At 51.6% G+C, this 25,167-nt stretch overlaps 3 protein-coding genes across 6 annotated transcripts; 2 read left to right on the top strand and 1 right to left on the bottom strand.

Moving 5' to 3' along the window:
• The first annotated feature begins 171 nt into the window (after positions 1-171).
• Positions 172-6,076, top strand: MTCP1 (mature T cell proliferation 1). 3 transcript variants are annotated; one of them, XM_071813512.1, is made up of 5 exons: positions 172-296; positions 3,223-4,348; positions 4,451-4,621; positions 4,775-4,826; positions 4,908-6,076. In XM_071813512.1, the coding sequence occupies exons 2-4, from the start codon at positions 4,241-4,243 to the stop codon at positions 4,820-4,822; spliced, it is 327 nt and encodes a 108-aa protein (XP_071669613.1). In that variant the 5' UTR covers positions 172-296; positions 3,223-4,240; the 3' UTR covers positions 4,823-4,826; positions 4,908-6,076. The 3 variants fall into 3 exon arrangements, with proteins under 3 accessions (XP_071669613.1, XP_071669614.1, XP_071669615.1); XM_071813513.1 differs by having other exon boundaries at positions 242-296; positions 3,373-4,348; XM_071813514.1 differs by having other exon boundaries at positions 245-296; positions 3,418-4,348.
• Positions 214-10,021, top strand: CMC4 (C-X9-C motif containing 4). Of its 2 annotated transcripts, none has more exons than XM_065846095.2 (3): positions 214-296; positions 6,006-6,073; positions 8,540-10,021. In XM_065846095.2, exons 2-3 carry the CDS (start codon positions 6,016-6,018, stop codon positions 8,707-8,709), a joined length of 228 nt encoding a protein of 75 aa, XP_065702167.1. In that variant the 5' UTR covers positions 214-296; positions 6,006-6,015; the 3' UTR covers positions 8,710-10,021. The 2 variants fall into 2 exon arrangements, with proteins under 2 accessions (XP_065702167.1, XP_065702164.1); XM_065846092.2 differs by lacking the exon at positions 214-296 and adding an exon at positions 4,959-5,090.
• Positions 10,022-10,688: 667 nt separating this feature from the next.
• On the bottom strand, positions 10,689-17,735 carry FUNDC2 (FUN14 domain containing 2). The gene is made up of 5 exons (XM_065846089.2): positions 17,649-17,735; positions 17,007-17,157; positions 15,555-15,630; positions 14,243-14,377; positions 10,689-13,597 (listed from the first exon to the last, which is right to left on the bottom strand). The coding sequence occupies exons 1-5, from the start codon at positions 17,665-17,667 to the stop codon at positions 13,520-13,522; spliced, it is 459 nt and encodes a 152-aa protein (XP_065702161.1). The 5' UTR covers positions 17,668-17,735; the 3' UTR covers positions 10,689-13,519.
• Between the last annotated feature and the right edge of the window lie 7,432 nt (positions 17,736-25,167).

Raw genomic sequence — 25,167 nt, 5'->3', positions numbered from 1 at the left:
GCGCCAGGTGCGATGCGGCTTCCGGGGAGGCGAGCGGTGCCGCGCGGCGGAAGCGCCGTGTCGCCCACGCGAACAGCGGCCCCGGGGTTCCGCGCTGCGGCCGCTGCCCCGGGCGGCGGAGCGGAGAGGGACGGGACGGGGCGGTGCGACCTGACCCGGCTCGGGGCGGGGCTCCGCTGCGCGCCGGCCATTGGGGCCTGCGATCAGGCGGAGGGAGGTGGTGGGGTCAGGGGGGAGGGCGGGGAAGGCTTTGCTCGGTGCACTCGGCGCTGGCTGTCACCTGCGCGGGGCTGCAGGTAGGTCACGGGCGGGCGGCCCGAGGGCCCGGCCCGGCGCCTCCCGCTCCGCCCGCTGCCGTCTCATGCCGAGGGGTGGCCGCCGAGCCCTGCAGGCCCAGCCCGGGTGGGAGGCGGTTGCTATGGAGACGCGCTGCGCCCTTCGCCCTCGCGGCGGCGGGGCCTGCCCGGCCCTGCCCGGCCCTGCCCTGCCTGCCGCTCGCCGCACTGGGCCCGGCTCCCGGCCCCTCTCCACGGCCTCCCCCGGCACTTGTCCATAGGACGAGAAGACATGGCCTCAAGTTGCGCCAGGGGAGGTTTAGGTTGGATATTAGGAACAAATTCTTCACAGAAAGGGTTGTCAGGCACTGGAACAGGCTGCCCAGGGCAGTGGTGGAGTCACCATCCCTGGAGGGGTTTAAAAGGCGTTGAGACGAGATTCTTAGGGACATGGGTTAGTGCTAGAGTTAGGTTATGGTTGGACTCGATGATCCTGGAGGTTTCTTCAAACTGCAATGATTCTGTGATTCTTTTAGTCTTCCTGTTTCTTTCGTTCATCCCCAGCGCTGCCTGGTGAGCAGCCCGCACGCTCCGCAGGGCGGGCAGAGCGGGTCCCGGAGCTGCTCGCTTGGGGCACAGCCCGAACCCCCGGGAGAAGCTGTGGAGCAAGTGAACCCACCCAAGCATGGGCAGGGAGCCCATCCCGTCTCTCACCTGTTGCTGGGTGTTTCGGAGAAGCTCAGCTCCCCTTCAGCCCCCTCCCGCACAGGGTGTGTGGGCAGCTGTGCGTGGCCCAGCCTGGGTCCAGAGCCCTGCAGCCCTGTTAGAATCATAGAATGTCCTGAGTTGGAAGGGACCCACAGGATCATTGAGTTCAACTCCTGTCCCTGCACAGGACACCCCACAGTTCACACCGTGTGCCTGAGGATGTTGTCCAATGTCTTCCTGAACACTGTCAGGCTGTTTGTGCTGTCAGCGCTGTTAGCACAGCGCTGTGCCTGGGCCACTGGGCCTCAGCACTGCTTTTGATCCCTGGTGCCTCAATGGCAGCTGAACTCTTCTAACAATCTGACCCAGTGCCCCTCCCGCTTCTTTTTTTTTTAAAAAAAAAAAAGGTAATAAAGGGTGGAGTTTGTTTAGCACGCTGGGCTCCAGCTCTTGAGATCATCTAAGCAGCAGCCAGAAAAATTTATTTAACTGTTTTCATAAAATATTTCTATGTACTTAATTGAAAAGGAAATAAATTGTCTTCACCACAAGATGCAGTCCTCCTCCTGGCCATTTACACATTTATTCGTATAGTGTGGCTTAAAAATCCACCCAGGTCCCAGAACAGCATTAAACCCCCAAGGAGAGAGATGGATGGAATGGAATACCTGCAAGTCATTTCCTGTCCTTGGGAGTTGGGGTTTCAATCTCCCCAAATCAATACTTTAAACAGCAATTATGTTGATGGGAACATTAAAATCTGTTTCAAAGGATGACGCTGCAATCTTCCAAATTTAAGCTGATTGGTTTTTGTTGGATATGGTGGGGTTTTTTATCGATGATGAAGCAAGCAATGTGAGAAGCAGGTTTTACAGCTTGTTTTAAATATAAGTAAGCTTACTTCTCCTTTCACCCATGTCTTCCTTCAGGCTTTTTTATTGCTTTCTGATAAAGTCTGCAGTAATAGGAATTGTCTATGTTTTTCTCTTCTTAAAGTTCCAGGTGCAAATGTCTAAGCGTGTGCTTTTTCAAATCTTCCGTTTCTTCTGTATGTTTGACTGCTAAAGACAGAGCTGTCTTAGTTCAAACCCAATTGACGGTTTTGCCTGACTTCAGTATTTTATTTGTGGCACTAACTGGGCACCTTTGTGTCAGTCTTTGAGACTGTTGGAAAGAGAGACCAGACTGGGCCTTTGAACTTTCGTAACTGAACTCAGAGCTGCGGAGCTCGAAGGAAGTTTGGGACAAATTAGTGGGGCAAAGGGTGAAAACACACTTTTAATTGCTGCCCATTCTGCAGTGTCCTCTGCATGAGACCTTGTTCTGTCAGCCCTGTGCCTGTCATTGCTGCCATGTTCATACACAATACACGCAAACACACATGCTGTGCTGTAGTTTAGCAAGACTGAAGCAGGTCAGTATTTGGATGAGACCTTCCAGGAGAGTTTACTTGCTGTAGCAAATAGCGTTCACTTACTGAGTAATATTTTCCCAGCACTGAAGTCAATCTTGAGTCTTCTGGCCTGGGGCTGATGAGCTGTAGAAATTCCAGCTTTGAATGGAATAAAAGCACCTCTTTGGGCATTTTTGGTTGTGATGGAGCTTTTGGCAGTTTACTGCAGAGTAGGAGAGTATCCTGGCCGAATTCCAACCCGGGTGATTACATTCAGCTGGCTGAAAATGAGCAGCGGTGCTTGCTGCATTTCACTGCTGGGCAAAGTGATTTCCAGACACGGGCTTAAATTTGTAAAGTGACTTAGGGTAAAGCAGAGTGAAAAAGGTTTACAGTAATGTCCCTTTAACCCTCATAGTTTATTCTTGAAAGCCTTGTGAGGCGTGTCAGCTTGCTCTCACATCCCTCTAAATGCCAGTGATCCAGCTGCTGGGGCATTGCTTGGAATGGCTGTACCAAATCACAGGATGTTCTTCAGAGCAGCGATGCTTTTTATGATGCACATACACATTCCCACACATCAAGCAAGGAGACAAACAGAATGGGAGAAAAAGAAATAATAGAGGAATATTCAAAAGTTTGTTAGAAACAGTGCTGTTCAGGCTGATCCGTGGTTGGTGTTTTGTTTTCAAAAAGGTTGAGTGATCCTTTGATTCGAGAAGATAGAGAAGCACTGATGTAAGATACAGAAGGCAACATAGAAATGTATTTTCTGTTATATATGTACCCCAATGTATAACAATTTTTTTTTTCTCCCTGACTTTCCCTACTTTATTTTGTACCCAGATTTTCTTGCTCCTGTCTGAAATGTGCCTTGTAACTTTACAAGTTTTCAGAAGACCACTGTGTTTCACTGGGATAGCAATATTGCATCTGCTTCGTAGCAGAAGGATGTTATATGTATTACAGCTTAACTCTGTTCTACTTTAAACCTAGATAAAGAATGAAGACTGTCTGTACCATTTTGATTACCTCTTCTAGGGTTCAAAGAGAGAATCATTTCCCCTGATCTTCATTTGCTAATGGCTCAGCTTGATCTAACTGGTAAACAGATAAACTTGCTGTTAAACAAAAATTCCGGTAGGAAGAACCAAATCAATGTCCAAAATTCCTTGGCCCCTGCTGATGCCGGTGGCTCCCTGTAACCATCTAAAAGCCGAACTGCACAAAGTCACGAGAGCTGTTCCCAAGAAGCTCGTATGAGAATGGACAATGCTGCCGTCCTCTTGAGAGATGAGACGAAGGACCCGTCACAATGACAGCTCTGCAAGTTCCAAATACGAGAGTCGTGCATATGGAGTTTCATGCGTTATCTCCAGAGTGATCTTCGTTCTTGTTAAGCTAATTTCACCTCTTGTCACAAGTTTTGCTTTTGGGATTTAGACCATCAGTAGCCACGGGACTCCTGTGTAAATCAGTCTTTTTCTTTTTCTTTTTTTTTTCGCTATTTTACACAGAGACTGTTATTAGGACTGTTAGTGGAATAAGCAAAGCCAATATTCACAGGGTTTAACTTTGTACCTATAGCACCTTTTGCCCCAGAATGCCTTACAAACGCCACGCAGCACACACATCCCAGCGTACAACCTCTCACGACATTTCTATTCACTTAGGCACCACCTTAGTTTCCCAAGCCAACTTCTAGGGACATTTCAGCACGTAGCATCTCATACAGACGTCACCCAGAGGTGCCTTTCAGGTCTGAGAGCTTTCTCCGTGAATGTATTCAGAGCTAAAGAGACCATGCGTGCATCCTGCGGGTTGATGCCGTCCACCTGAGGAGCGTCCCGGAGCGGCCGAGGGAATGGCAGCGGGAGGGCACGCTGGCGCTCCTCCTGTGCGGCTGTGGGTGCGACGCGTAGGTGTTTACTGCGACGAGCACCGCAAAACGTGGCTTGTGGCTGCGGAAGAGGCAAGTGTCCTTTGAGCTTCCCAGTGGTTGTAGCTTTGCTGTTGCAGGTGCTTGTACTGCATTGCCAGTAACTGCCTGCTCTTTTTGTTACTTTTCCCCCAGGAGGAAGGTATGCTGAGGGCTCGGATCCAAAGAGTTCAGGTTCCCCTGGGTGAGGCGCTGCGACCCAGCCAGCTCCCCCCATCCCGGCTGCCTCATATGTGGCAGCTGTCCCAGGGTGAGCAGTACAGGGATAGTAACTCTCGCGTTTGGGAGATAGAGCACCATCTCATGGTAAGGATGGTGGCAACAATAGACCATAGTCATGCCTGTTTGTGAAGTCATTTGAGATCCTTGAGGGACAGCAAAGGACTGTTATTTTGTTGAAGTCCATTAGCTCAGCCACAGTACCTGTAGACGTATTGAACTTTTCCTTGTCGCTTACAGCTTGGTGGTGTTGAAGAACTGCTGCTTAAACTCGTGCCTGGTGATTAATCTGGTATGTGTAGACATTACCCCTGCTTTGTACTGTGCTCTGTCTATTCCCAGTCATTCTTTAATATGACTTTTTGTCTTTCAGGAGCAGTGGCTCTAGGAGGATGTCGTTGTATATTTTGTACAATAAATGATTCTCTCTCCACTGAAATGCAGCCACCTCTGAGGTGGAAGCAGTTAAACAACACACAGCAACATCACACAAGAGTTTAGGACAGGCAGTGAAGAGGAGTATTGTGTCCAAGTGAAACATCAGGGGGAGTTCTAGGTAGGCAGAATGTAATTGCCCCAAGTGGAGTTTGGCCAGGATGCTGGAAGTGATGTCCTAGTGATAGTGAAAAGTGCTGTGGGCTGGGGAATTATCAGAAATCTGAAAGGCAGCACCTGCCTGGCTCTGGGCATGGGCAGGAGCTGCAGTCCCACCACCGCTTTTGGTGGCAGCGGTGCTTTCCTGGAGAGGTCTCCCATCCAACTACTCGTACCACCAGTTTTTGCTCGTCTTTTGATCTCTCAGGGAAGATCACAGTTAGAGGTGTCACAGCTGCAGAGAGTCAAACTGAGTGTCTGAAATACTGCTTTCTAGGGATTTGAACAAGATGGGGCTCTCCTCCGGTCTGGTTTTGGGGGGATGGGATTTCCAAGAGGCTTTTTCCTGGGGAAAAAAAAAAAAAAAAGCCCTTATCATTTTCTTTCTGGGACATACACAACAACGTTGTTTTGTTTTTAAATGCCTCCTCCAGCTGCACTTATATGACTAACACCAAATCCTTGGTTGTGTAGAGCTCACAGGGAGGGCTTTTGCACATACATGTTTTAGTATAAGGTCTAGAGGCACAGAACTGTTAAAAATCAGTCGGCCGTGTTAATCTGAATCTTTGCTGGTATCTTTGTGCATCCAAGTGGAAAAGGAGATATTTTGACCAGAGAAAAGAAAAAGGCCTTCAAGCCTAGCAACATAAAACTTCCTGTATTCATTGTCCACATTTTCATCCTTTAGCCAGACACAGAGAATTATTGTGTATGTTGGCAGGCATCTGCAAGCAGCAATATACATTTTCTGAAATGTCTGTGACAGAGAGGGAAATTGGGAGCTCTTAAAAGCCTTGGGTTTAAGACAGTGTCTTGTCCCCCAACCCTCTGGAAAGCATGTTGTTTCTGCAGTAACATTTTCCTATCATTTTAGTTCTCTGAACATGTCCCAGAAGGATCCCTGCCAGAAACAAGCCTGTGAAATACAGAAATGCTTGCAAGGTACCAAGTGTCACTTTGTCTTTTTGGTGTCTTGATTTTTGGTGGAACTTAGTTCCTTTAGCTTAACCCTTTTCTCCTTTCACCTTGAAAGCAAGCAAGCACATTAGCATCACCTGCTTGCAAATCAAACACAATTATAATGTGTGGTTTTATTAGAATTCCCTTGTGCTTGATCGTAAGTGACGAGACACCATTAGTACAAAACACAGTGTTTGTAACAATAATGTGCGTATTTCAGTGTTCTCTGTGCTGGTAGTGAGATCCCGTGTGTAGTGTTGGGACTCAGCTGTAGGCGGGGAGAGCCAGACATGAGGATAAATTCTTAGAGAGTGTGTAGTGAGGTAGTGGGTGGATTGTATGGAGAGACTGCAGAGCTTCTGGCTCCAGGAGTATTTTAAGAGCAGGTCAGACAGATGTCTGTCAGGAACAGGTTAGGTATTTGTGATCTGGCCTGAAGGTATGGGACTGTCTCCTTCTGGAGACCTTTAACAGCTGTTTTATATCAGCTTAGCTAAATATTTGTAGGGCCGATGGAGGTTATGTGATAATGTGCTCTGGGAGCCTGAGTTGTGGAGACCAGGCTTGTTATTTGCAGAGGACAAATTTATTTTTTAAAACTGTTGCTTTTTGGAAAAAGGATTTGCCTTGTAGAATGAGTAAGAGAAAACATTGCTCTGTGCCAAGGCAGCTCAGCAGCACGGGAAGGAATTCTTCCTGGCTCTCCTTGTGGAGCCCGGAGCCAGTGGGCTCTGAGCTTTACGAGATGACTCCTCGTGTTAGCCCAGGGATGATGGGGCAGGAGACCAGCAATGCCACAGCTAAAATCAGCCAGGCCAGTTCCACAGCACCTCATTTCTGCATTTAATTTATTAACAGACTACAAACAGGTTAGCTAACAGGTTAGCTAAAATATAGCAGGGAGGGAGTCTTGCTGGGGAAGTAGAGGGCTGGCTTTGCAAGCTGCAGCAAACAGAGTGATTGCAAGCTGTGTAAGTAACATGTCCTCTACATGTCCCCAGCATTTGTCTAGATAGTACCTGTCTTCAGGTCTGGAGCATTCTCCCATGAAGGGCTGCCTGCTTTCCCCATAGGAACTGTACTTAAAAGCTAATGTTTGACTCTGTTTGGGTCCCATCTGTGACAGTGTTCCTTTTTAACATTCATGGACATTATTCCTAGTGTTTTACCTGTGTGGGTTTGTGTACTGGTTTGTGTACCTGTGGGGCTTCTCTCCAAGAGCCTCGCAGCCAGCCCTGCAAAGCACTGTGGGCTTTGCCACCTCAGCCAGCAAAGTGCCAGAGCAGAAAGGATGCTGGGGAAATCATCTGTGTCCTGCAGTGCCTAAAGCTGCCGGGGCTGTGAAATCTCTCCCAGCCTGAAACAAAGGTAATATGGAGAAAGTACAGGGGTGGGTGTAGTTGTGCTGTACACAAAGATGTGAGCCCAAGGATCCCAGGTCAGACTAAGAGCTTGTTTAGCCCCATGTCCCAGCTCTGGCAGTGTCCAAGAGCAGAACTCCAGGAAGGAAAGTGAGAGGAGGACAAGTAACAGTTGTCTGGCTAAGGGACCTCCTGAGCTAGAGGTGGAACCTTTGTGTGGAAGGTGGTTGTGTCGCTGGCTCTGTGCAGCCAATACTTTTATAATATATATTAAGCATACCCTTGATCAAGAAGAGTGGAACAAACTATTTGAAAAAATTCAGCTCTGCCAGCAAAAGAGGTAACATCGGTCATAAAGAAACACATTAAAAAAATCGTCCCATTTCCCTAGTAAATGTCAAGAACAAGAGCAAACTTTGCATGAAGGAGATTTAAAAAACAGAAAGATTCTTTTTGCCATTGGTAAGTTTTTTAGTAGCAAATATATTTCACAATAATGTTATATACTAATTTTGCATTTCTGTTGGACTCAGCTGCTGGTGCCTGGCTGAGCGTTGCTGTGAGCGTGCTGCCCACTTTGGCTGCAGCCTGCCCGCAGCAGGCGGCAAAGAGGAGGCTGGCAGTCGTGCTCCTCGCCCCTTCCTTTTACAAACCCCACAGGGCTGTCCCTGTTTATACCAAGTCTTCTTTGGATGATCTTATATTTACACTCAGGTGTAAACTGTGGCAGCTGGGCTGAAGACCATGGATGACAAGATCCAGCTTAAAAGCATGCAGGCTAAAGTAAGGATTGAAGGGCAGTGATAAGGGAAACCTTATTCTTACTGTAGTGAGATGTGATAGCTACAAAACTGGGGGACTGAAGCTGCTCCCACCCACAACAGCAAGGCTGCCTTTGCATGGCTTTAAGACAGCTGAAACTAGAGATTTATTTTTAGGCAGAGAAAGTGATGAAATGCTTGTAAGCAGCTCTTGCTTTTCAGAAAAATGTGCTGCGCAGCAGCTGAAGGGTTGGGGTAGATGTGTCCCCTCTGGGGATAAAACTTGTTCCTCTCTGCAGACTTTGTGTGTCCTTTTTATTTTCCAGCGAACAACTACATGGAGTCAAAGTGTGAAACCGTGCTTCAGGAGATGCGCAAGTGCTGTGCCCGGTACCCCAAGGGCAGATCCATCTGTTGTTCAGGGTTTGAGAAAGAAGAAAGGGAGAGAGAAAAGCTTAAGGCGACTTCAGGACGAATTCCCCCACCACCTCAGTAACACAATGCAGCTCCAGCAGGTGCCGGAGCACAGACTCACCTGTAGAGCTTGTGTGTGTTTTTTCAAGCCTTCTTTAGACTTTCAGGAAAGCCAGATCGCTCCTGGAACACACCACCCGGCACACCAAAAAGTATAATGCAGTACCAACAGATGGCCTGGTTAACAGACTTTATTCTCTGTACCAAAACATCCTCTACGTTGTCTTTGCATCGCGCTTGTGTCTGTGAAAAATCAATTTGGTGTTCTTAGAATGCTTACCTTACTCTAATCCATCCTTGCTCGCAAAATGGAGAACTGGAACCAAGTTATTCTGGCTTCTGGAGCGAGAGGTACAGGAAATAAGCTCAGCAGAGTGAGTGAGTTTAAGCATGACACAAGCCCATCTTGACACAGCAAAGGTATTGCTGCCGTTGTGCAGTAGTTCCAGACAACATTTGCCTGTCCAGTGGTTCAAGCTCAAGAATGGCAATCAGGTCTTGGGATTGTTCCTCGGTCTTGCATAGATCACGAGTGACTACACGTCACTTTGCCTAAGTGCCTCACTTTCCCACTGGACAGACTTTTGTTTACTTTATATTTGAATTGCCTACACGCTGCTATTTGCATGACAAAGATGTTACAGGAACATTATTTCAGGGATTGCTACAGGAATAGGATTTTTTTTAAAAAAAGCAATATTCATTTGAAAGATCTGACTGTTGATATAAAATTTATAAATTTATGTACAATTGAACACCTCTAAGCAATATGTTACAAACCCAGCGTAGTTCAAGCTGCTGGTACCCAGAGGCCTGTCACAAAGCCCTGGGCTAGATCCAAGAACTGATTTAGGCGCTGCTTACTGAATAAGCAGTTGTAGCACTTGGTTTCAACACAGCATTCCAGACTCACTCACAAGCCGGCTGTGTCAGGACTCCAGGGAGAGATGGCTTTTCAGAAGCTCTCACCCATGCAGCAGAATTTCCTGTGACCTGTAGGAAGAGCTCAGCAGACAGGTTCCTGCATCACCCTTCAGAGTTGCCTCAGTCTCTCCGTCCCCTGTAGCAGGAGTCCAGGCACCGCAGCAGGTGCCAGGTCCATTGCAGGGCCAGGCACCCCAATCTCAGACTTCAAACCCACTAGGCTCCTAACTCTGTCATTAGATCTAGCCGTAAAGGACTTTTGTGCTGTGATCAAGTTCAACTTTTACAAAATACAGCTTCTATAAACAGACCACTGTAGTCTAGGCACAATAGCTGAGTGTATTGAAGCCTAGAAAAGCAAACCATCTGTATTCACTGCTCTCAAATACAAAATAAATGACTGGAACAAACTGCAGTCTCTGGTTGTTTACTGAGGGTACAACATAGCTGTAAGCTGGGTGGCTTGGCTGCCATTCGCAGTCCAGAGCTTCATGTGATATCATCGTGTTTAAATAGAAGCTACTTGATATTTTTATAACCAGGCTCAAGATCAGAATAACTCAGGGCTAGCCTTCCCCTTCCTGCCAATTCCCCCCCGCCCGCCGGCAAAAACAAACAAAAACAACAAAACAAACAAAAAAAAAACCTAAGACAAAATAGGGCATTTAGTATTCTTGAAAAGTAGGGGAAGGTGATGACAAGGTTGTGAAGCAGCTCAAACACTTGACACATTGCTCAATTTTCCCTTTCATGCTATCTGAGCAGAAGCAGTGGAAATAAAGTCACGAACAGACAATAAAAAAATTAAATATTTAGGCATCTGTTACACCTATTAAAAAGAAAAGCCTCATCTCCATGCCCATTTCTACTTGGGTGGAGCAAACTTGCTCAGCAGGGAGGCTCTGAAGCCAGGCTGGCAGCAGAATCACCTCCTGCCCCAGAAGCATCCCACCTGCAGGGAAGGGGGAAGGCTGCTGGCCTCATGCTGGAACTGCTCCCATGAGTCCAACGCAATGTGCAGGGCGACCCAAAACCATGCTGGTTCCCAAGAAGTCAACAGACCTCACACATAGAAGCTATTAGAGCAAAACTGTTTAATAAAATATCACTTCAACAAGCATTTACATACAATATATAAAAACACTTTAAAAGCCTAGTGTGTTTTAAACCTTCTTATACTGGAACAAATGCCAGAAGTTGTTGAAACAAGACCAAAGGAGCAGGGGTGGGGATGGGGGGGTGGAACACCTCATCTTGGCACCTGCAACACTGAAAATGCATCCCCGCAGAGGCTGATGCAGCATCAAAGCTGTCAGTGTGGGCCCACAGCACCAAACGGTACCTGCCACCAGCCCAACGCTGGCACAGCAGAAAGATTCACCAGATCCTGATGTCCCTGTCTGTTCCCTGCCTGCATTCACATCAAACTCAACATGGTTTTGTCGCTTGTTTTCCCTTTCCGGCAGCAATTGAGGTGTTTTAGCTCCCTCTCTGGGCCATTTCTCTCCATAGCAGCAAGTCGGGACCCTGTGGAACAGAACCCAGTGCACCCTTCCCTGGGAGAAACAGGGACTTACTTGAGCCAGAACAACATCCCTAATGTCTGTTAATGATTTACTTTGAGTTTTATCGTTGGAGAAAGCTTTGTGGACATAAGTGCATCCCAGAAGAAGCTGTGTTATGCAGCACACCAGGCAGAGTGGCAGCAATGCTGTTTTCCTACAGGAACAAGAGATACCCTGCAATACAAATGTATTAATTCATGCACGTTCAGCCCTGCAGGGTTCCTACAAAACAAAACAACCAACCAAAAAAAACTCAACAAAAAACACCAAAAAACCCCCCCCACCACCTGTCACTCAATTCCCAAACACCAATTTACTGAAGACCTATGTGCTGCATCGTATCACTCCTGGGCAGCTTTTAGGAAGACCATAATTAAAAGGACATGAGCCAAGCTGCTCCTTCATTCCCCTTGGCCATGTGTGGCAGAACAGGAGCAAAGAAACCAAATTCTGTTTCCTAATTACCTGCAGCCCCTTTTCAGATCCTGAAGGGGAGAAAACCTCAGCTAAATCAATGTGTTGCTACACTGGCACTTCAATCAACAGAGCTGAGACAAAATTAACAACCGCAAGCGCTCATCCCCAAACCTCTGGTGGACGAATCCACTGTTCCAGCAGCTCTTGGGGAAGATCCCCATTTATAGCCACAGTACGAGTGGCAGCAATGATCAGAAAGGCAACATGCAGCACTGGCGACAGGGTGCAGCCACTGAGTCAGGTGCTGCATCCCCATCACCATGTGCATCATCCCTCCGTGGCACGTTTCCCACTGAAGGATGAGGTGACTTTCACATAAGAAAAACATTCTTGGCAAGAACTCCTACCTGTACCTGCTGGAAGACACCTCGCCATCACCATGGAAGCCTGGGCGCTCTGGAAAGTGGCAATGCCAGCCCAGCACACCCAATGCAGAACACCTCAGAACACCTTGAAGGTTTTGGGTTGGGCTTTTTTTTTTTTAATTTTCTCTTGTAGGTTTGAGTCCTGCTCTGCACACAACTGTACTGGGACAGACTGTCCAAAACCACCTGAGCTCTGCATCTAGGTTGCCTCCCCACCTGCAAGAGAAGGGCTGCGGCTGATGGAATTAAGCAAGCAGCTTTTTTTTTGTAGAAATGGTAAACGCAAAGAAGGAAGGAACATAACCAAGAGAGAAAGTATGGAAATAAGCCACTCACACAACCCAACTTTCCCAACAGTTTTGTCATTTCAGTTGCTTGCAGAGACCGAGGGGACAGAGTTCATGCTCTACAGAGGCAGTCAAAGGACTGCACTCCAGATCTCACATCCTCCCTCACCCCTCTGGTTGAGCTGGCAACAGGGACTCTGCAGCAGGGCAATGTACCCTAAACAGGGGTGCGTTTCCTGTCTGCAATCCCATGCCACATGGTTACAGCTCTAAAAGCATCACAACACCAAGGTTGCCAGAGAAGGTCACGGCAGACCTCGAAACACCAGTCTGAGGCCCGAGGTGATTTACAGTAAGCGGCACAGCTGAAATGCACGCTGCCTGACACAGACAGCTGGAAGGCTGCCCAACACAAGAGAGCATCTCAGCACATTTCGAAAGCTGAGCAGTCAGCTAGCAAGCCAGAAAAGAGCTCCACAGTGCAGGAAGCTCGCTGAATTTCAGAACACATGATAAGGAAAGGGCCTGGAGAGTCACCCACAGCACTCCATCAGTGGTGCCAGTGCTGCAGTTCCACTGAGGGGTATAAATAACAGCAAAAGGAGAAGCCAAACAGCCTTGTGTGTGCAGTGCAATGGCAGGGGGAGAGCAGAACCCCCCAGCATCACACATAGCATGAACTCGTTCCTTATCCACCTGCCCTGGACACAGCCCAGACTGTTCTCGGACACTTCTGCAGCCACCCAAGGACAGCCAAGCACATTTTGGATTGCACACACCATCACAGAGCTTTCCAGGTACCAGGGTAGAAAAAGTGCAAGCTAAATAGCAGTGAACAGCTGACAGCTGTTGTACACGTATACTGGCAGACAGGTACATGTAACAGCCATATGCACCTGAGAAGAAGCGCATTTAAGATATTTCTCTGCCACTACATGTTTATGAAGCTGTAACTCGTCAAAAATTTTGGGACTGGGCATATTTAGTGGGGAAAGGAATCACAAGGATACATAAAGAGTGATCCCAGCACCCTAACAGTCCAGACAGCGGGAAAGGTTGGAAATCATAAGCAGTGCTGTAAAAAATAAGGGCTGGAACCTGTGAGCAGAAGGGACTGAGCCTGCCAGCAACATCCTTTGACTGCTAAGTGAGAGAGAACAGCAGTAGAAGAAGGCAGGGCAGGCTGGGCATGAAGGAAGAGTCGAGTGCAGTTTCTAGGATGCCATTCCGAGCAGGAATCCTCCAGCAAACCCTCCAGTCAGGATAACATTCTTCTTCATAAATATGATCACCTAAGCAGGGCAGAGAAGAGCCAACAGTGTTCAAGAACAGCAGGTCACCCGCCCACCATCCCCATAAGAAGACATCACCATGCTGTTCTCCAAGGTGAGTGATGCTCAGAGAGAGGCCACTGCTCCGGCATGGGAAGTATCCTACCTAAAGACCTCCCGCTTCCCTAATCTACCTGCTGCGTGTACAGCTCCTGAACTGCCCCAGTCCCACAGCAGTCTGGATCCTCCGAGAGCTGCAGCCTGAGCTGATGTGCTCCAGGGCTCTCTAAACCCCGCACAGTCAGTCTGCTGTGTGTGCCAGACCAGGGTCCAGCAGAGCCCAGGTAAATTAGGCCACTCTGCTGCCTGATCAGCTTGGCTGCCTTGGTCTGAACTGAAGAGACTTCTCCCCACAGCCCAGCAGGTTTTAGCCCAACCCCAAGGAATTTGCAGCAACACACAGTGAGATGGTGTCATGTCTAGAAGCCACCGTAGTTGTCTTAAATATGCACAGATAGCTTTGTCATCTCTCCAGTTGTGCCGTCATGCAAGCATTCCCTCCTTGTATTGGCACAATGTAAGATCCATAAGAGCCCAAAAGTCAATCCCATTTTCTGCTGTCTCTCCAACCAAGCACCTGCACGTGCCCTGAGAGAGTTGTCTCACCTCATCCACTTTGCTTTTCACTTCTGGAGACATTTTGTTACCACTGCTGTGAAATTTCAGCTGCTGCTTGGCTTTGTTCACATCCCGTTCTACTAGCTTCCAGTCCACTTTGATGTATCCTGTGTGGTTTGCAATCTGGAGTTTTGAGGCATGGAAAGAAAATTCCTGGAATGAAGTCCTGTGTGACCAGGGCTAAAGAGACCCCTCTTGCCCACCCACCTTCCCTGACCACAGCCACCTCACACACACTGGTCCAGTGGGATGAGAGGATGAGCACACTAGATTAAAAATTGGACAAAGGACCACCCCTGTATGTATTAACTGCCCTGCAACATCTGCCTCCCACATTAATCCCCTAAGAGCAGGGCACACATTGCAGCTTAGCTCATTTCAGCCTCTATTCTCTAATGTAAAGCTGGCATCACCTCCCCCATCACAACTGCCATGTACACTGTTGGGACTCTGCAGCTCTCCAGCTGCCGTGGGTGGACGCAGCTATTAATAGCCTGTTCCTCTCTAAATATTTTATCTGGTCAAGATGATTCAGCGGTGAAACTCGCCCTGCTCAGATCAAGCTTTGGCTTTCAGCAGAACAAGCAGAGCCAGAAAAGCGGGGAGAACGAGTCACACATGAGACAGTGCCTGAGAAGAAAACATGTAAGGCTGCTGAGCGAGGCCTGAGAGCTGTTCTGTCTCCTGCAGGACATATGAACTAGCTGCCCACATCCGAGCAGCTCCCCTCAGCACCAGAGTTCTTGGAAACCAGGATAAATGGTTGAAGACAGAGGGAGATCTCTGTTTCTCTCCTCATCCCTGACACTTTACAGAGAGCCCCATCTGTGCTGGCCTGACTCCTCAGGCGGCCAGGTTGACATGAAACATGCCACAGACAAGGTCAAATCTCTCCTGGCATTCAGGGCGGTTCCTCCGGGGGGACATCCCCACAGGCACAGGACTAAGTACAGCAGGCAGTTCTGATCAGACAGTCCTGCAGCAGCAGCGGTTTGCTGCGGCCAAAGGCTGCTTCCCGCTTCACTCAGAAACAGTCCCATGTGCCTTGGGCCTGGCCCTTGATGCAGACCCCAAGCAGATGGTGCCTTGTGGCAATCCTTAAGTTTACACACGCCAATCCCGCTTTGCTGCTGCATTTACATACCCCGGGGAACACACGTCCGTGACATCCACGGACACACAGAGCTCCCGGCAGAGTGAGGATCTGTCCCCACACACCCCTACAGGTACTGATCACTAGACAGCCCTTTGTCCCCACCAGCACAGTTCTTGGAAAGCCCGATCCGCTGTTGATACACACCTGAAGCAGGAAAAAACCACCTCCCACCGCTGTTGCTGCCAGCTTTCCAACTTTCTGGAAAATGAATCCAGTACACCTACAAATCAACCAGGATCCAGTCAGGAGAATGAGATACCGAACACACACTCCTCAGCATGCTTCCCGCAGTCAAGGCTGCGGCAGTAATTACCCAAGACTCGGAGACAGCCTGATGAATGGCAGAAGAAACCCACATGCAACCAGAGAGAAAGAGAAAGGATTTGCACCCAGCCAAAAGTGAAGCTTTATAGCTTTTTAATTCTCACTACTGCATTTCAGCCTTTTGATTCTTATCTGTTCAATGTCAACCTTCTTCCACAAGAATAATCAGAAACACATCGTTTCACCAAAATCAACACGTGATTTTAGTTTTTTTGAGGTTTTTTGGTTTTTAACAGGTATAATCTCTAACGGGAAATTAGACAGCACATCTGCTGCTGCTCCATGATAGAGCATGGGGAGCAGATCACAAGGCAAGCTTCTTTCATGCCCAAACAACTGCTTACTTTTCCTTTTCATTTCTCAGGAGAAAAATGCTGAAACAAGCTGACAGCAGTGGTCTAAAGCTATACTGGTCTGCAAACTGGATTACACATACTCAACATGAAAAACATCACTGCAGTCACTAGAACTCCATCAAGTGCCACCGCATCACTCAGTCATGCAGCAAAGGGCAAGTGTATTGTATCACCCAAACCAGACTTGAGTTTGACCACAGTTTCCTTCTCAACACTGCAAAACAACATGGCAACTTGTTCTTATCCACTTCTGAATATATACACTTAGTGAAGGTACAAAAGAGAGGTGGCCAGCTCGTATTTTTATCAGAAAGTGAAGATCTCCCATAAACTTTCAAATGGGTAACGCTGTGCCGGATGAAGACAACAGGCACAGAAAGCAGCAAAGCAGTGTGATTAGACCAAGTTTTTCAACTCAAGCAATGCTGCTGTAGGACTGAAGCTGCAAACAGAGCCACAAGCCACGAGCCCCAGCACCTACTATAAGTGACATGAAGGCCCAGGAACCGTGCCCACAGGCACAGTAAACTACCTCTATGGGGTGTTTTTTTGCAGATGCTTGAAGTGCATCCAGCTCCAGTGAAACCTTGTTCCAAGAGACTCATATCTGCCTGTTCTAAATTCAACACCACCACTTCATGCCAGAAATTAAAGAGAATTATCTCACCTCAAAAATTAAAGCCTGATGCCATTTTCTTCTCTAGGAGTTAGCCTCAGTTCTTCAGCTCCACATTACAAACAGCTTTTAAGACCTCCCACAGTTCAGCGGAGCGAGTCAGAGCACAGTGGGCTGAGCAAGCTGGACACCTGCCTTCTCTGAAAGACTGCCAGCTGACCACTCTGCACCTGTCACCACACTCCCAAAGCCCAGCTAGTGCCCACAGGCAGCAGCAACGGCAACCCCAGCACATCTTACCATCCGGTGACCCCTCCGATCACCAGCTGCGTGGCCACGTTGTATTTCTCAGCGCTCGACCCCGAGCTGGGAGCGAAGATCTTGCGCCACCAGGGCCGGTTCTTGGTGTACTCCGCCAGGTCCAGCACATTGAACGTGTCCTCCTTCGCACCTGCAGGCACCTGCAGAGGCTCAGTGCTGGGACTGCCGCCCCACCGCCCCCTGCCCGGAGCCTCCCCGGGGACATGGGACCCCCGCCCAGCCACACAGCCCACGGGGCTTCCACTCCTCCCGGGCCCCTGGGAACACCCCGGCCCCGCGCCCTCCCCCGAGGGCCTCAGACCAACCAAGCCCCCGGTGCTCCCACAAGCCACGGCCCCGAGGAAAAGGCAACGGTCTGAGCAGCCCAGTCCCGGGGCCGCCCCCAAAGCGTCCTGCGGCGGTTCGGGCCCTCAGGCGGTGACCATGGAAACGGCGCCGCGCACGGCACAGGCCTCGCTCTCCGCCGGGATGTGGGCGAGCGGGGGGAACCGGGGACTCCGCGCCGGGGGACAGGGGCGGGAAGCCTGCCGCCGCCGCCCCCCACATCCCATCCCATCCCATCCCATCCCATCCCATCCCATCCCATCCCATCCCATCCCATCCCATCCCGACCCAGCCCACCTCCGCCCGACCCCGCCATGGCTCAACTCGCCGCCGGGCCGCCGCGAGCACGTGACCACGCTGCGCAGGCGCGCGGCCACCGCCCCACGTGACCTCGCCTCGCCCCGCCCCACCCGCGCGCGTCATTGAGCGAGGGCGCGCGCGTGGTGGAGCTAGGCGCGCACGTGGGTGGGCACGCGCTGAGGTCGGCAGCGCGGCCACCGGAGGCCGCGGGTGTCTGTGTCTGTCTGTCCCCCGGGTGTCTGTCTGTCCCCCGGGTGTCTGTCCACCCCTGCTGCTGCAGGAGCGTCACTGCTCAGGGGCGGCTCTGCGGGTCTCCTCAGCTCCGGTGTCCCGGTGCCGTGGGTCGCTCTGCCGTGGGGTCACCCAGGAGAACCGGCTCAGGCACAGAGTGTCACCGCAGCACGGGGGGGCCTCTGGCATCCAGGAAAGGGGCAAAGGGGGCTTGACGGATATCTGAAGAGCTTCCTAAAGGCGGTGGCAGCTTGCTCCCTCTGACTGGGAGGCCCTTGTTGGGCTGCGATCTGTGACCCCACAGGAGCTGCGGCTCTTGCTGCTTGCGTGCAAGTCCTGGGCAGCTCTGGCACGCGGGCCAGGCCGTCTGTTCCTGTGCCGTGTCAGGGTGTGTGGTGGGGCCAGGGATGTGTTGCAAGCACCATGTCTGTGGTACTGTGTCCAGCATGCACACCCAGCTCTGCCGTTGTGCCCCTCAGCCAGTTTGGGCAGCCCAGGCATGCTGCCCATCTGGAACACATTTTATTGTCTCCCTGAAACAACCATCCTTCCAATTTCTGAACCATTACTTGCCTGAATTCCTGCAGAACAAAAGCCACCTACCTCCCACCTGGGGATGCAGCTGCCCAGGGAGTAGGAAAGTTGGAAAGCCTGAGACTCAACAGAAAAAAAGAAAAGAGAGATCCTCCTAGAGAGACTGTAAGTGAAGGAGGAGCGGGCTTGACCCGTCTGTGGGGTTAACAGAAACCAGAGTGGGAGCAGGAGCTCAGGCGGCACAGGCTGGGTGGGAGAACAGACAATGTTCTGGGAAGCGATGTCAGCAATCTGTCACGGTGGATAGGACATCCCGCTCACAAACAGCCCAGCACCTCCTTCCCCCTCGCAGCAGGCAGGGACGTGTCAGGAGCCAGAGCAGCATCGCATGTGTTTCCTGCACTGCCCTGATAAGGGGGAACCAGGCTGGAGCAGTGTTTGTGCACCCAAACTGAAGTGGTGGGACAGCGCTTCCCTGGGGACCAAGGCGTGATGTCTTGCACAGAGTCACCTTGCGGGGGGCCAGTGGCTGCTGCCCATAGCAACTTTGGGCCTTGGGACTCAGACATCTGAGGTGGCGAGGGCCAGACAAGGCACAGCTGGAGGGATGGGCACCGTGGGGGTGCAGGAGGAGAAAAGCTGGATGTCCAGCCCCGTGCCCAGCCCTTGAGCCCCAGGGACCCTGTAGAGAGGATGCTCCAAGTGAATTTTGCTGTCATAACCACCCGGAGAAGGAAACTGCACTCCACAAAGGTTTATTTAGACTCTGGTAACTTGAAAACTGTTGCATTTGCTCTCCTGGGCAGGCAAAGCTCCGTGGCATTGCTCAGGATCAGGGGTCTCCTCTGCTCCCACCACACTCCCAGAGAGCCCCGGTCATCCTGTCCCCAGCAGATCAGAGGGCAGCTCCTGTGGGTGCAGTGTGGTCACCCTTTGGTGACCCAGTAATCAGATGTAGCTGTTAGTGAGACTGTCAGACAGATCCTACACCGACTACTGAGCAGCCAAGAGCACCATTGTCTCTGTGGGGTCTCCATCTCGGCTCTGGGCAGAGCCAGCAGCGAGCAGAGCAGCTTCCCTGGGAAAAGAAGATGTGGTGGCTGGGAGGGAAGGCCGGTGGGGAGGAGTGGCTGGGGGCAAGTGGGCGCCTGGCAGCAATGTTTCATCTTGGAAATCCCATCAGAACACTGATGTCGCGTGGCACTGGATGTCTGGTGTGTTGTAGTCTCCCATCCCCATGCAGCATGCGTCCCTGGTTTGTCTCCGTGCTCTGGGCAAAAGGCAGCCCCCATGCCCTGGGACCAGGCAGGTTTCTTTTTGTGCCTCTTGGGCCCAGCTGGGAGGTTCCCTGCACACGTGGTCCCAGGGGCACCCACTGGCCTGGGCATCTGCAACATGGCCCCATTTTTCCTGTCACACTGCACCGTCACCCATGACAGGCGCTCGACTTCCTCCCACAGTGGGGAAGGAGCTGGGCTGACGGGGCTGGAGGGGCTGCAGGGCTGGGGCTGCTATGTGGGGGGATCAGGCGCAATTTGGTATTGAGGGTGGCACAGGAGCTGGTGGGCAGAGCCCAGCACTAGCACCCTGGCACCCCGCAGCCACTGGGGCTCCCTGCAAGGCACTTTCCTGGCAAGCAGCCCTGTTCAGCTCAGGAGACACAGGCACGAAAAGCCGTTCCCCATCTCAAAGGCTTCCTCTCCCTCCTGGCACCACCACAGCCTCACAGCCAGGCTGAGCTGCAGCTCACCAGCCCACACAGGCTTCCAGTGGCCGTGCACAGTTAGGGCAAGCGGTACTGGGAAATAACGCGGTCAGCAAAACTACGTCCCCCTGGCAAGTCACCCCTTGCAGAGCCCCCCAAAATGCTCTGTAAATGAACCCACAATGCCCCTTTGGGCCTCTCAGCAAGGCACCATACCTGGCTGTCTCCACCACGTGCCAGGGTCCCTCGTCGATAGGAAATGTGTCCCCAGTGTGTGGGAACCTGAGGAACTCAGTGTCCTAGGGCTCCCAAGGTGCTGCTCTGGTGGCTCAGTGTGATGTGGTCCTGATGCTGCCAGCCTCGTGGTCCCAGCTGCGTGGTGCTCTGCCGAGGCCACCACCGTGTCGCTGCTTTTAGTATGGCGAGAAGCAACGTCTGAATTCCCCTTCCCCCAGTCTGGGACATCTGCGTGCGTGTCACGCAGATGCGTGGGGACAGCCCCGGCTTGGTGGCTGGCTGGGGGCACACTGCAGCTTGCAGAAAGGAAATTTGTAGCTCAGCCCCGTCAAAGCAAGAGTGTGGGGATTTTCAGCAAGGTTTCTCTCTCTACCGGTGTCTCTCTGTCTTTTCTCATTTTCTGGAAATGAAACAAACTGGTGCTCCAGCCGTTCATGCTACTTGGTGTCTATGGGTGGGGGCGACAGCCTTTCTCCTTTCCTCCTCCCCAGCTGCTGTGGGGACTTTTCAGCACAGTCTCTCCTCCAGCCTCCACCACTTTCACACTGCAAAGGAAGGGGCTTTCTGCTCCCTCCTGCCAGCAGTTGGTGCTCAGCAGACACCAAAAACTGGGCATCCCTTGGGAATGTGACCCCATCTCCAGGCTGACCCAACAGCAGCAACCCTCAAAGCAAGCCTGGGGGAGAGCAATTGCTCTGAGCTTCGTTTAATCAACCAGGGTATTTAGGCGACTTATGGAGGATGTGTATGCCTGGAGGCTTCTCTGGTTTTCCCTGGGCTGCTCTGGCACTTGAGGAGCGAAGATCCTTTAGCAACAGCTATGTAAAGCCAACAGCCATGGGGATCATCCTCTGGCTGGTGAGACCCCCTGAATGCTTGTCCTCCCCAGTTCCTGCAGGCACAGCCCCCCGAGCATCCTCTGTCAGGAGTGTGGCTGTTGTGCTCCCGCTGCTTGAATCACTCAAAGACACCTCTGACGTGAGAAATGACAGAGAAAGGAGAAATGCTCCGCTGACGCACTTACTGCAGGGAAATCCAGGGGAGGAGACCAGACTTATTTTTGGAACCTCCTCCACATTGGAATTTCTGCTCCGGGGCTAGGGAACCTCAGGGCTGGATTTGCTGGATACTCAGGGGTGCTGCTGCTCCCTCGGGGTCCTGCTGCCTGCAGGTTGGCCGGTCTGTGAGCTACACGGGGCTGCAGCCCCTCTGCTCCGTCACTGCTGGGGTGCAGCAGCCGAGCAAGGTCTGCCTTCAGGTTCTCCTCCAGCGCGGAGCTTTGGTTCCAAAGAAGGGGGTTTTTCCCCCAAGGACAAGTATAGGCTTTGCTCCTTCTGTGGTTCATCTGCACTAGGACCAAGGTTTGTCTCTCCATCTAGGCTAGTTTTGTAGCAGCCTGGATGGAAGCAGAAGCACCAGGAGAGATGCCTTTTATTGACAGGTGGGTTGGTGGGTTGTTTTAGTATTATTTTCTTCCTAACTGAGATGGTAGGTTCTGAGAAAAGCAGCTCTTCCAAAGCACTTCTGCCCTTGCAGAGCACAGTGGGGCTGGTTGCATGGGATAAACATAGCCCCTGTGACTAAACCCCTGTGGCATCCTTCACTCCAGCTGTGCAGGGAGGGGCTAGGGAGGTGACAGGGATTTCCTGCAGTGTTTGGGGAAATGGGTCAGCATGGCATGGCACTCGTCCAGGTGGGCTGGGCAGGAGCCAGCTGGCAGCGTGTGCCCGGCAGCACAGGAGGAAGCGTGGCAAACCCACATGGCGGGCACTTGCCCAGGGCATGTCTGTGGAAGAACAGGGATGTGTCCTGCCAACCCTCGGGCTGCTGTTCCTCTTTCTGGAGCAGCCGCACACCAAAACTGAGCCCTCCCAGGGCAGGCAGGGGCCAGGTGAGATACAGGCAGCAGTGGGAGATGCTCCAGCTCCAAAATGCTGGTACAAGGGGCCATGGCTGGTCCTTGTGCTGCATCACCAGTGCCATGTGTTGGTGCCCTCTGCCCATGTGAGTCCTGGGAAGGGTGAGTGCCCCGTGGGTGGCTGCTGCTTCTGAGACACTCTGCATTCCTGAGAAGCTGCCATGAGTCACTTGCTCTCTCACATACACACAAAAAAAGTCCCAGGAGAGATTAGATATGGCTCACTTTGTTCTGAGTCATTTTTATCTGCCCCAGCCCTGCATCGAGCCAAGAACTGCACAATTCGGGGAAACAACCAGTGCTTTCTGCATGCACGTGGGTCCTTAGCCCTGGCCAAGCAGGTTTCTCTGGGACTCTTGGTGGCAGGAGCCTGTCCTGGTGTCCAGATCACATTTGCATGGGAGGAGAGTGCCCTGGTGCTGCCTCATGGAGAGGTTTGGGGATGGGCAGATGCGCTCATGCTGTGCCTTGCTCCAGGCAGGATGGGGATGCTGATGCCTCTCCACAGCTCTCTCAAAGGCACAGCTATCTGCTACTGCCTGCCCCAGCCCTGCCCAGCTGGGCACAGGCAATGCTGGTGATTTGCAGTGGCACTCGCATGAGTTTGCAAAGCCCTTGGAAGTGCCAGAGCTGTTAATGCCAACCCCCTTGCTGGGGCATGTGGGCTCTGGTTTAGCAGGCTGTGCCAGGGGGACAGCCGGGGTTCCTGCGGATGCCCAGCTGTCCTTGGCACGTTTCCCCTGCTCTGACTCCCACGTGTCTGCACAAAGCTGCTCACTGCATGCAGCAAGCACCAGGATCTGGCCTTCCTCCAGTTTTACACCTGGATTCTGCTTCCCACAGCCTTGAGTATCTTTATAATATAATTTTCTTTCTGGTCCCTCAGGTTAGATCCCATCTCTCCAGTTTACTCTTACGTCTCTAGGTTGGGAACTTGGAGCTGCCTCCTGGTAGCTGAAAATGGTTAAATCCAGCAATTCAGGACCTGCCAGTGTCACAATCATTAATTTCTGATCCAGGCTCCTGCCACTACACCCTCCAAGGGAAGCTTTGCCTGACTCCCCCCCGTGATCCATGGATGTTGTCATTCCACAGCACTTGGAGCATCCCTGCCAGGGTTAGAGGCAAGAAACCCCCATGTTGTCCCATCCCATGCAGATCTCCAGCACCCAGAGCTGGAGCACCCCTCCTGACAGCAAGCCCCAACTCGCCCTATGTGTCCATCCCACGCTGCCACCCCCCAACTGCCCTCTTCACAGTCACGTTGTCTCCTTGGAAACGTTTTCCCTATGTGCTTGTTTCTGGAATAAACACCTTTTCCAGGCTTTCCGGGTGAGCACAGTCTTACAGCAGCGGAAGATTCCCAGACGGGATGACTGGAATAAAGTCACGTCCATACTGCGGGGGACACCGGTGCCAGAAGCACAGCCCAGATCTCCCACGTCTCTCCCAGCCCTCTGGCCAACCCTTTCCCTTCCAGCACTGAATAATATCCTTCTACTTCACACGCCTGGGCAGGTGGTGCAGAGTACCCAGGGCATCCCCAAGTGTGAACACACCACTTGTTTTGCCCCCAAATACTTGCTGGAAAACATGGGGCAGCTTGTTGCTCATCTTCCTTGCAAAGAAAAGGAGCTGGGCACCAAGCCAGCTGTTGGTGCACGAGCTGGAGGAAATGTGTTTCTTGCTGGCTTTTTGCCTCTCCAGGAGCAGGATGGGGGGGCACGGACTGGGGAGCACTTTCTACCCCAGCTCCTGCTGCATCAGCCATTGCCTGAGTGGGTGCAGGAAGGAGTGGGGGCCCCTCAGCAGGCTGGGGTTTTACACAGGCCAAGGGGGTGTCCCCCCAGGTGCTCCTTGCTGCTGCCATGGGAACCCCAGCCAGACACAGATGCCCAGAATGGTTTTCCCCCTCAGGCCCAGGGCTGCCGGGGTGGAGAGAGTGGGGGTGTCCCCAGTGACGTGGTGAGAACCGGCCCCTGTGTGAGGGAGGGTGACAGAAAGCTGTCACCACCTCCACAGATATGGAGTGCTCCTGCACTGTGAACCTGTGGGGCTGAGATGCCCAAGGTCATTCCCAGGCTATGCTGGACTATTTGGGGCAGTGGGACATCAGGAAATGTGTTCCTGCATCCACTGGGATTGCCCCTACCCAGGGGGCTCAGCTCCTGTCTCCCATACCATCCCCTACCCATCCCACCTGCCCGTGCTATGGATTCACACCTGGGATCCCAAAACACCCATCCTTCAACCATCCCCACTGCCTCCCTCTGTTGCCCATGCAGCAAGACCTGTGACATAGATGCTTCTGCACACACTGGGATTGTCACCAAGAGGTCACTGCCCCTGTTGCACTTCTGCTGCCCTACAGCGTGATTTATGTGACATTTCCCCACCTCGCTCACCCAGCAGACGCCGGGACCATACGGGGTGTTCCTCCTCCTCTTCCTGCCTTCTTGAGCTGAGGGACAACCTCATGCTGGTGTGTGTGCATGAGCACACGTGTGTGCATTTGGTGGGGAGAAGGATTTCCTGGGCTTTTAAAAAGAGATATTAAAACTTGTGCATTTACAGCAGAAGAAATTTGGAAAAACACTTCAGTGTACCTTCTCTGAACTGTTCTGCAAGACTCTGGGAGAGGGGAGAAGGATGAGGAGCAGCTGGCAGGAGGGTGACTCCCAGGGATCACCCCACCCCTCTCCCTCCCATGTGGCTCCAAGTGAAGCTGTGTGGCTAAATTATCACTGCTTGGGGTGCAGGCACCTGAGGGACAGGGACACCCATGTATATACATGCGTATGTTCATCACCAGCTATTTCCTCACCTCCAGCCCTGCCTGCATAGATGCAAAGTATCCTGCAGGCTCCCAGCATCAGGCAGCAAGGGGCAGT

This window comes from Patagioenas fasciata, chromosome 11 (assembly GCF_037038585.1).
Source record: "Patagioenas fasciata isolate bPatFas1 chromosome 11, bPatFas1.hap1, whole genome shotgun sequence".
Taxonomy (NCBI): Eukaryota; Metazoa; Chordata; class Aves; order Columbiformes; family Columbidae; genus Patagioenas; species Patagioenas fasciata.
The sequence above is the reverse complement of the archived record's forward strand: the minus strand, read 5'-3'. Positions and strand labels throughout refer to the sequence as shown.